General features: G+C 46.3%; 1 protein-coding gene across 2 annotated transcripts in view; it reads left to right on the top strand.

Annotated features, from left to right (window-relative positions):
* Window positions 1–1,205: 1,205 nt before the first annotated feature.
* The window catches only part of Mettl9 (methyltransferase 9, His-X-His N1(pi)-histidine), a 44,479-nt gene continuing 29,535 nt past the window's right edge, over window positions 1,206–16,149 (top strand). Inside the window, exon 1 of one of the 2 annotated variants that reach the window (XM_090357832.1) lies at window positions 1,206–1,552. In XM_090357832.1, coding sequence (XP_090213958.1) covers window positions 1,391–1,552 — 162 coding nt within the window. In that variant the 5' untranslated portion in view covers window positions 1,206–1,390. The remainder of the gene's footprint in view (window positions 1,553–16,149) is intronic. The other variant, XM_090357833.1, reaches the window with a different exon arrangement.

Here is a 16,149-nt window from a genome sequence, read left to right on the forward strand (position 1 = left end):
AAAAAACCCAGAAATGGAGCTGTGGCTCAAGTGGTCTAGTGGTGATTTTGAGAAACAATGCTAAGGGTCAAGCTCCAGTACCAGCACACACTCAAAAATATCTATTAGGGCTGGGCGCCGTGGCTCACGCCCGTAATCCTAGCTACTCAGGACGCTGAGATTTGAGGATCATAGTTCAAAGCCAGCCACTGCACAAAAGGACCTGAGACTCTTATCTCCAACTAACTTCTAGAAAACGGGAAGTGGGGCTTGGCTCAAGGGTACGGTGGTGGCCTTGAGCTGAAGAGCTCAGGGACAGCGCCCAGGCAGAGTTCAAGCCCTATGACCCCCCCATCTTCCCCCCCCAAAAAAGTATCTATTAGGAAAAGGTGCTGAGAATCTTAGCATCTAATGAAAACACTGTTTCGGAAATGAAAATCTCTTAAAATACAACATGAAGTTAAAAGATTATTTTATTTGAACAGAACTACATAGTTTCTGGTGCAGTCAAATAGAGAGCCATTCTCCAAACAAACCTAGGTGGGTGTTATTAGGGGATCTAAGAAATATGCTCCTCTTTAGAGGTAGATCACCTGGTAGTCAACAGGAAGAAGTCCAGGCTCCAGGATACAATAGTAACCTTTCAGTAGTGAAATGTGGCTTAGGACTCCTCTTGCTATCTACGGCCAAAGAAACTTCCGGGTAAATCTCTCAGGACTGAGTTCACTGTAAGAGTGCTGCATTAGTGGCTCCCCCACCTTCTCGGCGGTGCAGCCTCTGCCCGGTCCGCCCCACCTACGATCCAGGTATCCGGCCCCCTCAGGACACTGGCTGCGCAGGCGCACCTCTCCCGGCGCCGGGGTCCGTCCTCATGACCCGGTCACAGTTCCGCCAAGGGAACGGGCGCGGGTACCACTTGGGGGGGAGGACGGCAGCGCATTCCGAAGTTACCTCTCGGTCTCGGACATCCCAATCTCCCTCCACACCCCCGAACCATAGCGTAGCGCGACGAGCCACTCCGGATTTGGGGACTCGCGTCGCAACGGACGGGCTCTCCCCTTGGCCCCGCCCCTTCCCGGGCCGGCTAGCCCGCTGATTGGGCAGAGGGAAAGGCGCCGGAAAAGCACGCGCCTCCGTCGTCCCTAGAACGGGCTCCGGGTGGAAAACAACTCCGGTGTTTCCACCGTTCCGCGGGCGGAAGCGAAGGGGACCGTAGAAGGCCGCGCGCCGGCCGCTCTCCCTTCCCCCACCCCCTCCCCGCCTCGGCCCCGAAGCAGCCGGATGGGCGAGTCGGGCACCATGGCTCGAGCCGCGACGGCGGCGGCGGCGGCGGCCGGAGGCGGCGGCGCCTCCTCCTCCTCCTCCTCGCCCCGGCGGTGATCGGAACGAGCGGCCCCGCGGTCCGCCCCCGATGAGACTGCTGGCGTCCTGGCTGTTCCTGAGCCTGGCGTCGTTGTGGCTGGCGCGGAGGATGTGGACGCTGCGGAGCCCGCTCAGCCGCTCCCTCTACGTGAACATGACGAGCGGCCCCGGCGGGCCGGCGGCGGCGGGCGGCCGGAAGGAGACGCACCAGGTACGGCGGGGCGCGCGGGGCCCGCGGGGCGGGGCGGCGGCGGCGGCCTTCCCGCGCGCTCGGCGCGGCCCGGCCATTGTGCGGCGCGGCCGGGTCCCTCCGGCCCCCTCCGGCCGGGCCCCGCTGAAAGTTTGCCCGGCGATCTGGAGCCCGGGGCCGCGGGCGCCACGGTGCCTTTTGTTTGGCGGTGCAGGCGAAGGACGGCTTTCCTCCCCGAGCCCGGGCGCCCCGGACACCCCCCTCCCCTCCTTCCACCACCCCGCATTGTTCCCCGCTCCCGGTCGCCCGACCGCCACCGCTCGGATCCCCTCGGCCGTCGGCTGGTCGGCCGGCGGGCTGGAACAAGTTGAGATTCGGAGCCCATCCATCTGCCACTCTGGAAAAGAGATCGAGCTTCACCACCCCCCCCAACCCCCCACTCCGGACTGCCTCCCCGAGAACCGCGGTGGAAAAGCCTGTCCCTCTTTTTGTCTAGCTGAGTGTCGGAGCGTACAAAGGGTCGTAAAGACATTTCCACGGCGCCCGGTGAAGCGTTCCCCGTTGACATTTACACCTCCTCCCCTCTCCACTTCCCCCAAGCCCTTGGGGGGAAAAAAAAAGTCTTTTTGACAGCTGAGTGCGGGGTGCAGCTCACGCTTGTAATCCCAGCTGCTGCGATCGGAGGACCGCGGTTCAAAGCCCGCTGGGGCAGAAAGTCTGTGAGACTTCTTTTATGTCTCACGAACCACCCAGAAGCCGGAAGCGGAGCTGTGGCTCCGGAGTGGTCGAGTTGCTAGCCTTGAGCAGAAAAGCTTAGGATCAGCCACCTGGCCTGCAGACCGTCCCCTCTCCTTGCCCGGGAGACGTGTCCTTTTTCCACTTGTGATGAGTTAGCTGACCTGTGGGATCGGAAGGAGGAAGACGATGCGAGCTGTTAAACGGGAAGAGATTTAAAATAATTGAGCAGGAGAGACTTCTTTCAGGACTCGTTGTCGTGTGTTCCCAGTCTTGTGAGGATCACCAGCTATGTGGTCTTTTTCTCTTTCTTTTTTTTGCCAGCCCTGCGGCTTGAACTGAGGGCCTGAGCACTGTCCCTTGAGCTGCTTGTTTTGCTCAAGGCTTACAGTCTACCACTCGGAGCCACAGGGCCACTTCTGGATTTTTTTTCTGTGGTACTGAGGAATCGAATCCCAGGGCTTCATGCATGCTAGGCAAGCACTGTACCCCAACCTACATTCCCAGCCCCTATTGTGGTCTTTTCATTAACTCGATGGGGTGGGCAAGAACATAGACTATGTGTAGCTCCACTGTAGAATTCTTTGACTGCAATGGTATGTTTTCCCCGGGGTCCTTGGCAAATACTAGGGCTTGAACTCTGGGCCTGGGCGCTGTACCTTAGCTTTCCTACATTTATTTCCAAGAGTGTTGGTTTGCGTGTGTGTGTATGTGTATACACATACATGTACGTGTACCAGGGGCTTGAACTCAAGGCCTCACACTCTGACCTCACTTTTTTTGCTTAAAGCTGGCACTCACCTGCTTAAGCTACAATTCCACTTCTGTCTTTGTGGTGGTTAATTAGTGATTACAGTCTCTTGTATTAGTCTGCTTTAGCTAGGATTACTGGCCTGAGCCTTTAATGGGGTACCTGACATCACTTTTGGTCTTTATCTGGTTAATTGTAGATAAGAGTCTTAGAGATTTGTCTGTCTGCTTGAGCTGACTTTGAATCTAGATCCTCAGATCTCAGCCTCGGAAGTAGCTAGGATTGCAAGCATGAGCTATAGTTGCCTGGCGGTTTGGCTTACAGTCAGCATTTGTTGTACATTTTGTCTTTCCAAAGAGCAGTAATAGATTACTCTCATATTATCTTGTGTCCCTTAATTCTCACTTGCCTGTATTTTCCTTACATGTGTGTTCAGAAAACTTGGATCCAGGTTGATTTCATGTTTTTTTTTTGGGAGGGGGGAGTCAGTTGTGGGGCTTGAACTCTGGGCCTGGGTGCTATCCCTGAGTTCTTCAGCTCAAGCCTACTGCTCTACCACTTTGAGTCACAGTACCACTTCCAGTTTTCTGGTGGTTAATTGGAGATAAGAGTCTCATGGACTTCAGTGCCCTGGCTGGCTTTGAACTTCGATCCTCAGATCGCAGCCTTCTGAGTAGCTAGGATTACAGGTGTAAGCCACCAGTACCCAGCATGATTCCATGTTTTAATGAAGATCAAGAATTCTCTGAGGAAGAGATAAAGCGAGCCACTTATAAAAGTAACATTTAGTTTTCTTTTTTCTTTCTTCTTTTTTTTTTTTTTTGCGGGATCTGAGATCAGAGCTTTTGCCCATTGGCTGATATTGTGTTAACTGAGCTATGCCTCTAACCCCTAACATTTAGTTTTTATGAAGTAACTACTGGTACTAGTTTGTTTATGAAAATATTTGTTTTTGTGTTACAAATGACAGAGCTTAGGTTCTTTATTCACCACTTAACTGTATTGCCATTTTTATTTTTAAGTTTTGCTGGTCCTAGGACTTGAACTCAGGGCCTCTGTGTTGTTCCTGATCTTTTGCTCAAGGCTGGCACTTGACTGAGCCACAGCTCTCACTCTGGCTTTTTTGGTAGTTTACTGGACATAAGAAGAGTATCATGGACTTTCCTCCATCCTCAGATCTCAGCCTCCTGAGTAGCTAGAATTACAGGTGTGAGCCATAGGCACATGGCCTCATTTTTATTTTTAATGGAATCCCAAAATTCTATGTATTGTTAGGAATGTATATAAACTTAGTATGCAGTCAGCCTTGCAAAGCTGCATGTATTGCCGTGGCTTATTATTTTTTGCCAGTCGTGGAGCTTGAACTCAGGGCCTGGGCACTGTCCTTGGACACTTTTTTTTTAAATCAAGGGTAGTGCTCTGTTGCCTGAGCTACAGTGCCACTTCCAGTTTTTTCTGTGTGTGTGATACCGAGGAACTGAACCCAGGGCTTCCTGTATGCTAGGCGAGCATTCTACCACTAGGCTATGCTCCTGGCCAATGGCTTAATTATTTAGCATTGTATTTGAAATGTTATTCGATATTTGATGTAGAAATAATCCTGAAGCACTGTCAGCACTGTCTCCTGTGAAACATGAGTAGTGTTGGGGGAAAATACATTGGAAATGTCATTTTTACCAAGCAGGTGATAGAAAGAAAGTCCTGGAATGGAAATAGAAAAAAAAAAAAAGGAAGCTTTTTTCCTTTGACATGGGATAGGAAGAGTACATTTCTTTTTGGACAGGGTCACCCATTCCCTTGCTCTCTTCCAGTTTTCTATTCCCATCCTCACCCACAAGTTGTATAGTTTATTTTCAATGTACTGTCCAGTGAGTACCACTGCTGCATTTCATTTATTCATTCTTTGTCCCTCCATTTCTTTGCATCCCCTCATACTATTAAAATATACTGAAATATGTATATATATATATGTATATATATATATATATTTTTTTTTTTTTTTTTTGCCAGTTCTGGGGCTTGAACTCAGGGCATGAGCACTGTCCTTGGGCTTTCTCAAGGCTAGCACTCTACCATTTGAGCTACAGTACCACTTCTGGCTTTCTGTGTATGTGGTACTGAGGAATTGAACCCATGATTTTTGTGCATGGTAGGCAAACACTCTTACCACTAGGCACACTCCCAGCCCCTGAATTTTTTTTTTTTTTTTTTTTTTTGCCAGTCCTGGGCTTGAGCTCAGGGCCTGAGCACTGTCCTTGGACTTTCTCAAGGCTAGAGCTCTACCACTTGAGCCTCAGCACCACTTCCGGCTTTTTTGTATGTATGTGGTACCAAGGAATCGAACCCAGGTCTTCCTGCATGCTAGTCAAGCACTTTTAACCACTAGGCCAAACTCCCAGCCGCCCCTCAATTTTTAAAGCTGAGTTAAAAGCTAGATATTTCAGGCTCTAATGAAAGCTAGCTAATACTGACTTCAGCGTCTCCATTTAGTATGTCATGCTTTTGGGTGTGTGTATGTATGTGTCTGTTAGTTAACTAGCTGTATTGGCAAGTTAGTAGATAATTACTCCAGGAAGAAGATTATTCTGGTGCTTTGTGAGTATTAAAGAGGATCATCTCTTAGAATCAGACCTGATTTATTGTTGTCTTTTTTTTTTTTTTGGTGGGTCATGGGGTTTGAACTCAGCCTGGGCACTTCAGCTCAAGACTAGGGCCCTACCCCTGGGCCTGGGCACTGTCCCTGAGCTCTTCAGCTCAAGGCTACCACCGTACCCCTGAGCCAAGCCCCACTTCCCATTTTCTAGAGGTTAATTGGAGATAGAGAGTCTCAGGTCCTTTTGTGCTCAGGCTGGCTTTGAACCTTGATCCTTAGAGGTCAGCCTCCTGGGTAGCTAGGATTACAGGTGTGAGCCACTGCCTCCCCTCCCCTTCTCCCCCCCCCCCCCCCCCCCCCCCCGTCCTGTTTTGAGATAGGGTTTCACTGTGTGGTCCAAGATGGGCCTCAAAACTCTGGGACCTTCCTGCCTCATCCTCAGAGTTAGGGTTACAGAAGGGCACCACCATACCCAGTCAGATGCTCTTTTGAGATGAGTACATTTACAGTATGGAAGTAATTGTTCAGAAATAATGATTACAGTGAATAAAGGCAGTGTGCACAGACCTGGCAGCTGAAAGAAAGCAGGCGTCTATCCTTTCTGCATTGTTGCTGAATTGATGATGTGTTATTTCTATTATATTTCAGGATCCCAGACCACAGAACTTGGTTACTTGTGAAGTAACTTTAATTTTTTTTTTCCTCCCCTTCAAATTAATCGTTTCATACAAAGCCTCTGGTGTTCATTTGGGCGTGTGGGTTCCCTAGCCAGCCACATCTGGTTCTTTTGGAGTTGCATGAAACTAGGGTTAGGGCTTTGATTGAACTGTACTTAGCACAAGTTTTCCTTCTGGTTGTGTTATTAAGGAATTGTAAGGAAGATTCTTGGGTAATTTTTATTCATTAGAAATCGCCATTTGTTAGAATAGCCTGGAGATACAAAGCACTCTCATTGAGCTTAGTCATAGCACCATTTTACTAACTTGGGGGAAGCAAGAAGCTTTCTGCTGGTGCCTGTGACCGATGCTTAAAATCCTAGCTGCAGCCAGGCTCTGGTGGCGCGTGCCTATAATTCTAGGTATTCATGAGGCTAAGATCTAAGGATTGCAGTTTGAAGCCAGCCTGGAAGAAAAGTCCATTCAACTTTTATTTTCCATAAAGTACCCCTCCCCCCCCAAAAAAATGCTGTAAGTGGAAGTATAGCTCAAGTGGTAGGGCACTATCTTTGAGCAAAAGCCAAGAGACAGCACCCAGGCCCTGAGTTTAGGCCCCAAGACTAACGCGCGCACCCCCCCCCCCCCCCCAGTAATAACAACACAATCCTACCAGCTTGGGTAGCTGAGATCTTAAGGTTCCCAGTCTTGGCAGACAAATCCAAGAGATTGTTTATCCATAATTAATCATCAAAAAGCCAGAAGTGGAGGTACGGCTCAAGTGATAGAGTGCCAACCTTGAGCAAACAAGCTAGGTGAGAGCTTGGGGCCTTGCATCCAAGCCCCAGTACCACACACACACACACACACACACACACACACACACGGAGTAAGAGAGTCTCTTCAGAAGGGATATAGCTCACACACTAGATTGGACTCATTGACATTTTGTTTCCCTTTTCTTATTTCTTGTATGGGGAAAGAGTTTGCAGTTTTATTTTTTAACATTTTTAAAAATGAGCATATAGTAGTCATGGCGTGAGAGGGAGGTTTATTGTGATATTATCATGCATGCAACATCCCCTGATCAAATCCACCTCCAGGTTTTATTGTTCTGTTTTCCTCCATTTACATAGAAAGTACTTAAACCATATTCACCCTCTCCCACCTTCTGTTTGCCCTCTCTGACCCTGTTGGTACCCGTGGAACAGAACTGTTTTGTGTTCTTGTCATTCTTCTTAGCACATACTAATTGTACACAGGACTACAGTGTGCTACTTCTCACCCACATACATTATATTTTAATCAAATGATTCTCCTGTCTACAGTGTGCTATTTCCCACCCACAGACATTATATTTTAATCAAATGATTCCCCTGTCATTCCCCCCTCTATTGTTTCATAGCTTTCAATGACTTCCCTCAGGCCTTCACAATTCTGTGTGTTCCACTTTGTTTGCCTCCCATCACTGCCCCTTCCCTCTTCACGCCCCTTGTGTTTATAGTAATCTTAGTGGCTTACATAGCCTGTGAAGTAAGGATCCATATACCTTAGTAAAGGATTAACAAGGAAAATATACTATTAATAAAAAAATGTTGTTTTGTAATGTGAAAATTCCATATCAAAATTAACTTTCAATGTATACAAATTAAGGGTGTGTGTGTGTGTGTGTGTGTGTGTGTGTGTGTGTGTGTGTGTGTGTATGTACATGTGTACATACCTCTTCTGGATCTTGAGCTTCAGCACTGTTCCTTAGGGTTTTTTGTTGTTGTTTGTTTTTGTTTTGTTTTGTTTTTGCCAGCTCCGGAGCTTGAACTCAGGGCCTGGGCACTGTCCTTGGGCTTTCCACCAACCCCCATGGCTAAAACTCTATCACTTGAGCCACAGAACCACTTCCTGCTTTTTCTGTGTGTGTGGTACTGAGGAATTGAACCTAGGGCTTCATGCATGCTTGGCAAGCACTGTACCCCTAGGCTATAATCCCTGCCTGCTCTTTAGCTTATTATTATTATTATTTTATTTTTAAAGTTCAAGGCTATATCATTGGAGCCACAGCTCCATGCTTCAGCTCCACATTTGGCCTTTTGCTGGTTAATTGTACTCTCATGAACTTCTTGCTTGGGCTGGCTTCCAGCTACACATAGAGTTTTGTTGAAACAGTCACTACATTCTTTCACTTGTACTCAGTGGGTGTTTCTGGCTAGAGCAGTAGAGTACCTGTCACACTGTGGTCCACAAACCTATAGGGTTCACTTTTACCAGTGTAAAGTTTCTTAAAGAAAAGTTTTTTTCTAGTAGTCCACAGTGCAGCAAGCAAATGCAGCTGCCAGTTCCCAGATGCAAGAGGCAGAGTGGTTAGATGAACTGGCCGGGGAGAAATAGAGCCCAGCAAGAGAAACTAGTAGCCTTCACATTATTTTTTTTGGCACACTCGGAACATAAAAGGAAAGCAGCAGACTTAAGTGTGGTCTTTTTGATCAGACCTAGCACTTGAGTTAAAGCAAGTGCTCTGGAGCTCTTGAAACCTGAAAGGACCCTTAATTCCTGCTAACTAGGTTCTTGACAATAACAGCCCCTGATAGCCTCTCAATTGCTGGAGTAGAGAAATCGTTATAAAATTTGTTGGAACCAAACCATGGCAGTTTCCTCAAATGACTGATTCCAAGGGTTTTAAACTTTTCTCTCTTTATTAAAAAAAAACAAAACAAAACGTTGCCACTGGAGCTTGAACTCAGGGCCCGGGCACTGTCCCTTAGCTTTTAAACTGTCATGGCTGGCACTCTATCACTTGAGCCACACCTCCACTTCTGGCTTTTTGGTAGTTAACTGGAGATTTCAAGCTATGATTTTCAGATCTCAGCCTGCTGAGTAGCTAGGATTATAGGTGTGAGCCACCAGTGCCTGACCTATTTTATCTTTTAAAGTGCCTATAATATCAACTTATTCATTCGATTGTTTCAATAGCTGTAATTTAAAATTACAAGCTATGTGTATTTATGGCGTAGATCTTTACCTTTTTCATTTTTTTATTATAAAGGTGATGTACAAAGGAGTTGGTTATGTAAGTCAGTGCACTTCTTTCCTTCTCCCAGTATTTCCATCTCATCTTGCCTACAAGTTGTATAATATAGTTTCTAGTGAGTGCCACTACTGCATTTGTTCATCCTTTGTTCCTCCCCCCCACCTTTTTTTTTGCCAGTCCTGGGGCTTGAACTCAGGGCCTGGGTGTTGTCCCTAACCTTCTTTTGCTACTTGAGCCACAGTAGCACATCTGGCCTTTTCTGTATAGGTGGTACAGAGGAGTGGAACCCAGGGCTTCATGCATGCTAGGCAGGCACTCTCCCATCAAGCCACATTCTCAGTCACCAAAGTTAAGAGTTTTTTTTTTTTCCTTTTTATATAATAAGTTCAGAACTGTGCTATGGCACACTAGAAAAGAGAGTCTCAAAATTGAAAGTTTTTTTTTTTTTTTTCCCCAAATGAGCAACTACTTGGCTGTCACAGGTGGAGTCAAATGGTGTGTAGCAGGACAGCTTGGATTCCTGTCCTTTACCTCTTGTTTGTGGAAGCTGCAGAGTCAGGCATGATTTATCCAGGCTCAAGGGCGTTGGCCAGCTGGCCAGACACCTGCTAGACTGTGTCCTGTTTGCTGCTGGGAAGCCTTTGCTGCTCAGTATTGAAGTCTTTTTTTTTTTTTTTTTTTTTTTTTTTTTTGCCAGTCCTGGGCCATGAACTCAGGGCCTGAGCACTGTCCTTGGACTTTCTCGAGGCTAGAGTTCTACCACTTGAGCCACAGCACCACTTCTGGCTTTTTTTCTATGTATGTGGTACCAAGGAATTGAACCTGAGTCCTCATGCATGCTAGGCAAGCACTCTACCACTAGGCTAAACTCCAGGCCAGTATTGAAGTCTTTGAAAGGGCTTCTTCCTTTCCTCTCTCATTCTCTTTCCAATTTCACAAAAACACAAGGCTGTCTTTCTACTGTAATATAACCAGGGATTTATGCTCCCTTTGAAGGTACCCTTGCAGACCCCAAGAACTCTGTTGTTTTGATCCCCTGATGCTTTGTTAAAGTCTTAGGACTGTAAAGCAGGATGCCAGTGGCTCATGCCTATAATCCTAGCTACCTCAGAAGGGTGAAGATTGTGGTTTGAAGCCAGCATAGGTTCGTGAGACTTCTATCTCAAATTAACCTACCAAAATGCTGGAAATGGAGCCATGGGTAAAATGGTAGAGTGGTAGCCTTAAGCAAAAAGCTAAGGGAGCCCTGATACCAACACACACACACACACACACACACACACACACACACACACACACACACACACACACACCCCCCTTTGGACTATGAAATACTGAGTATTTGAAATGAGTGTTTATAATTTATGAAATCAAAGCACTTGATCTAATCTGTGTAACTTGCTTTCCCCCCATGGGAAAGCCTCTCTATATACTGAAATATCCCAGAAAGAGGCTGTTGGGTTGAGTGCGTGAACCGTTTGAATCCCTACTGCTGTGGTGTGCTTCCATGCAAGAAGGTGTCAGTGGTGAGTCTTAGCTGCAGAATCTTAGGATCCTTGGCTGGGAAGATCAGAATCCATGGGCTTGTTCTGACTGCTCTTTTAGTGGACATCATTCTGTGTTTCTGGGTTCAAGCATTGAACCTTTGTGCTGTATTTTATTTTTATTTTTATTTTTTTTGCCAGTTGTGGGGTTTGAACTCAGGGCCCGGGCACTGTCCTTGGAACTTTTTTTCCTCAAAGCTAGAGCTCTACTACTTGAGCCTCAGCACCACTTCCTGCTTTCTTCTGTGTATGTGGTACTAAGGAATCGAACCCAAATCTTTGTGCATGCTAGGCAAGCACTCTACCACTAGGCCAAACTCCCGGCCCTGTGCTGTATTTTTGTTGGCACTCAGCGCTTTAAGTCTTTGGCAGTCTTGGGGCTTGAGCTCAAGGCCTGAGCACTGTCCTTGGGCTTTTTCCCCAAGGCTAGCACTCTTCTACTTGAGCCACAGCACCACTTCCAGCTTTTCTATGTATGTGGTACTTCTATGTATGTGGTACTGAGGAATTGAACTTGGTTCTTCATGCATGCTAGGCAAGCACTCTACCACTACGCCAAACTCCAGGCCCCACCTTAGGTCTTTTTTTGAGAATGACTAGGTGCCTAGGTCTTCTGCAGGATTTTCTGGCATTTCCTTCCCCTCCCTCCCCTCCGTTCCTCTCCCCTCTCCTCCCCCATTCCTTCCCCCTCCCCTGTGAGGCTTCAACTCAGAGCCTGTAAAAATTGTTGATTTAATTAATTTATTGTTATTATAGAGGGATTACAATGATATGAGTCAGGCAATAAGTGCCTTTTCTTTCGTGTCTTCTGTTTCCTCTGTCTCCCAGTCCCTCCCATCTCCACTCATGTCCAGTGAGCCCCACTGCTGCACCTTTTCACTTAAGTTCTGTACCCTCCATCCCCACCTTTCCAAAGATGGACACTTGAATATACCATACATAAGGTAAAGAAGTAGGGCTGGAAATGTGGCTTAGTGGTAGAGTGCTTGCCTAGAATGCATGAAACCCTGGGTTTGATTCCTTAGTACCATTTAGACAGAAAAAGCCAGAAGTGGTACTGTGGCTCTAGTAGTAGACTGCTAGCCTTGAACAAAAACCAGCTCAGGGACAGTGTCCAGGCTTTGAGTTCAGGCTCCAGGACTGGCAAAAAGGGGGGAGGGGAAGGTAAAGACAGAATTATTAAAAGCCAAAATAAAAATAAAAGCCTCTTGTTTTCTTATCTTGGAATTGGATTCAGTATAATTTTACATAATTAATGAGGAGGCACTTAGGCATTGTGTCTTTGTGTTTCTCTACTAAGAGCATCCTCTTTTGGTCTCACTGTGTATATATAGAATCCTGTGTAATTTGTCATATCCAGATCTAACTTCTGCATATCAGAGAGAACATGTGTCATTTGTCTCTCTGAGATAGGCTTTACCTCACTTAACACGATTTGTTGTAGTTCTATCCACTTCTCTGCAAATGACAATTTGATTCCTTCTAATGGGTGTGTAAAATAGATGCCACATTTTCTTGGATCCACTCATTTATTATGGGGCATCTGGACTGTGTTCCTGTCTTGGCTTTGTGAATAATGCAGCAGTGAATATGGCTGTGCAGGTGTCCTTATCATATCCGGGTTGGTGAAGGTCAGGATAGATGCCTAGGAGTGGTATGGCTGGGTTGTAGGGATGGTCTATGTTTAGTTTTTTGAGGAACCTCAAGAACGCTTTCCAGAGTGGTTGTACTAGCTTAAATTTCCACCAACAAGTGCAGTAGGGTTGTTTGAATTGGCCAGTTTAACTGGGGTGAGATGGAGTCATAGAGTTGTTTTGATCCTTTATGACCAGGAATAATGAGCATTTCCTCGTGTTTCTTTGCCATTCTTTCCTCTTCTGAGAAATCTCCTTAATTGTCTTGCCCATTTAGTGATCTTTTATTAGATTCAGGAGGGGTTAGTTTCTTGAGCTCCGTGTAGATATATCAGCCTTCGTCTGATACATTCCTATAAAAAGCTTTCCTCAGTTTGCTGTCTTTCTAGGTTAGTAACTGTGTCCTTAGCTGTGCAGAAACTTGTTCTTTTAATGTAGAACCACTTGTCAAGTATCTCTTCTATCTGTTGTGCCCCTGGGACTCTTCAAGAAGTTTCTGCCTATGCCTATAAGTTCTCCTACTCTCTCGCACAAGTTTCAGAGTTTTGGGTCTGATATTGAAAGTCTTGGATCCATTTTTTTTTTTTTGCCAGTCCTGGGACTTGAACTCAGGGCTTGGGCACTGTCCTTGAGTTTTCTCAAGGCTAGAGCTCTACCACTTGAACCACAGCGCCACTTCTGGCTTTTTCTGTGTACGTGGTACCGAGGAATTGAACCCATGGCTTCGTGTATGCTAGGCAAGCACTCTACCACTAGGCTAAACTCCCGGCCCCCTTGGACCACTTAGAATTGATATTACTGCATGATGACATACAGGGATCCAATTTTAATTTTCAGCATATGGATGCTCAGTTTTTCCAACACCAATTAATGAAGAGGCTCCCTTCCCCACCTCCCATCCATTATATATATATATATTTGGCTCCTTTATTAATATCAGATAACTGTTATTGCATGGTTTTATTTCTTGGTCTTTTAATCTATTCCAATTATCTTTGCTTTTTGTTTGTGTGTATGTGTTCTACCACATACCAGCTCCACTTCTGGTTTTCTGGTTTATTGGAGATAAGAGTCTCACAATTTTCCTGTCCTGGCTGGCTTTGAACCACAATCCTCAGATCTCAGCCTCCTGAGTAGCTAGGATTACAGGCATGAGCTACCCATGACAACTCTGATACTGAGTCTTTTGTCACATGAATGACTAGCTGAGACGCCTAAAAAATAATTTCTTAAAAACTTTTAGCGGGCCGGGAGTTTGGCCTAGTGGTTAAAGTGTTTGCCTAGCATGCATGAAGACCTGGGATTTGATTCCTTGGTACCACATACATAGAAAAAAGCCGGAAGTGGTGCTGAGGCTCAAGTGGTAGAGCTCTAGCCTTGAGAAAGTCCAAGGACAGTGCTCAGGCCCTGAGCTCAAGCCCAGGACTGGCAAAAAAACAAAAAAAACTTCTAGCTATAGCCTACAGTCTGATAAGCAACAATAGTTTTTTTGTTTGTTTGTTTTTTGGTTGTGGGACTTGAACTCTGGGTCTGGGCATTATCCCTGAGCTCTTCAGCTCAAGGCTGCCGCCCTACTTCTTGAGTTACAGGGCCACTTCCGGTTTTCTGGTGCTTAATTGGAGATGAGTCTCACAGACTTTATAGTTCCTTGGCTGGCTTTGAACCACGATCCTCAGATCTCAGCTAGGATTACAGGCATGAGCCACCTAGCCTGGAAGTATTTTATTTATTTATTCTTTTGCCAGTCTTGGGACTTGAACTCAGGGCTTAAGCACTGTCCTTAGGGTTTCTCAAGACTGGAGCTCTACCACTTTGAGGCACAGCACCACTTCCTGCATTTTCTGTGTATGTGGTTCCTAGGAATCAGACGCTGGTCTTGGTGCATGCTAGGCAGGCACTCTACCAGTAGGCCAAAATCCTGGTCAATAGAGTCCAGTATTAATATTAAAAATCACCTTCCTTGGAAGGAGTAATTAAAAAAAAAAGCTGTATACCAGTTAATTTGTAGTTACAGCTGGGGCATTTTGGCTGACCTGTGGTTTTCAGGATTTAGGAGGCTGAGTCAGAACGATCAAGTTTCCAACCAGCTTGAGCTACATTGTGTCAACTCTGCCCCTCCAGGCAGGCCTCCAGGCAGCCCTCAAGTCAGTGTTAGGAGCTCAGGTTTGTATTTCTTCTGAGCTTGACTATCAGTGAGAGGGAACTACAGAGGGACGATCAGCTGAGCTCCAAGGTTCTGTCCTGCTTTTCTTGCTGGCCCAGCTTAGGCTTGTTTTGGGTTGGTAGTCAGTGACTCACACCTGTTGATCCTAGGTATTCACTAGGCAGAGATCTGAGGATTGCAGTTCCAAGCCAGCCCAGAGAGAACAGTCTTGAGTCTCTCATTTCCATTTAACCAGCAAAAAGCCTGGAGTGGAGCCATGGTTCAAGTGGTGGAGTAGCAACCAGCCTTCTTAGTTTAAGAACCAGTACATAGAGAGAAGGGGTGGGGAGAAGGAGGGAGAGAGAACTTGGTTGAACTTTCTGTCTGGTACTCTAGAGGAATACTTGCAGTAAATGGTGCTGGTTCTTGCTTAATTCTTGAAGCCAGGCTTGGTTGTCCTTGTAGCTGGGTTTCAGTCGGATGACTTCCAGTGCACAGGATTAGAATGGACCAGACTACCATCCAGGCGATGGTTTTTGTCTTGAGTAGGCAAGGAGAACTGAGCTAACTAGCTGATTGGGAGGGAGTAGGGAGTAGGGGGTAGAGAAATAGGGACAAAAACATGAGAGGGGAGGGTATCAGTGTGTGAGAAGTAATGCATCTACTACCTGAGGAATGTAACTAACCCCTCTATATATTATCCCGACAATAAAAAAAGAAAAAAAGAGTTAATGAGGCTGGGTGCTTAGCTACTGAAGAGGCTGAGATCTGAGGAGCATAGTTTGAAGCCAGCCCTCAGGAAAATTCTGTGAGACTCTTCTGCAATAAAATGACTCAGAAAAAGCTTGAAGCAGTGCAGTGGCTCAAGTGGTGGAGCGCTAGCCTTGAGAAAAAGAATCTCAGGGACAACATTCAAGCCCTGAGTTCAAACCCCAGCACTAGCAAAAAAAAAAAAAAAGTGAATGAAAGCCAGAGGGTCCTCCACCACAAAGAATTCTGAGTTGCCCCGGGAGGTTCTAAGTATAATAAACGGATGGGTTTGTGCCCTGTACTGGAGTAGCACTACCACACAAGATGTCTTAAGACTTACGAAATGACTGAGTCTTTGCATGAGGAAAAGAATGTAGTAGCACTGGATATAAGAAGCTTCGTAGCTTGTCCTGTCTGGGAAAATGAAGAGATGTATGCAAAGGCCAAGAAGTTTTAGTAGTAACAGTTGTTAAAGAAGTCAACTCCCGGAAAGGTTTGCCTTACCTAGTTTAGCAGTGTCGTACAGCGTTTGTACATGATAAACCTTTGAGATTTATATTTGGCCCTTGTTGTTGTTTTATAACTGGTCTCTCTCTCCCTTTGTTTTGATGCCAGTCCTGGGGATTGAACTCGAGGCCTGGATGCTGTCACTTAACCTTTTTATGCTCAGGGCTTGCACTTTCCCATTTGAGCCACAGCCCCACTTCAGGCTTTTGCTGGCTACTTGCAGATCGGTGTCTCTTGGATTTATCTGCCCGGGCTGCCTGTGAACCACGATCCTCAGATCTCAGCC

This window comes from Megascapheus bottae, chromosome 25, assembly GCF_031878675.1.
Source record: "Megascapheus bottae isolate mThoBot1 chromosome 25, mThoBot2.hap1, whole genome shotgun sequence".
In the NCBI taxonomy this organism is placed as follows: domain Eukaryota; kingdom Metazoa; phylum Chordata; class Mammalia; order Rodentia; family Geomyidae; genus Megascapheus; species Megascapheus bottae.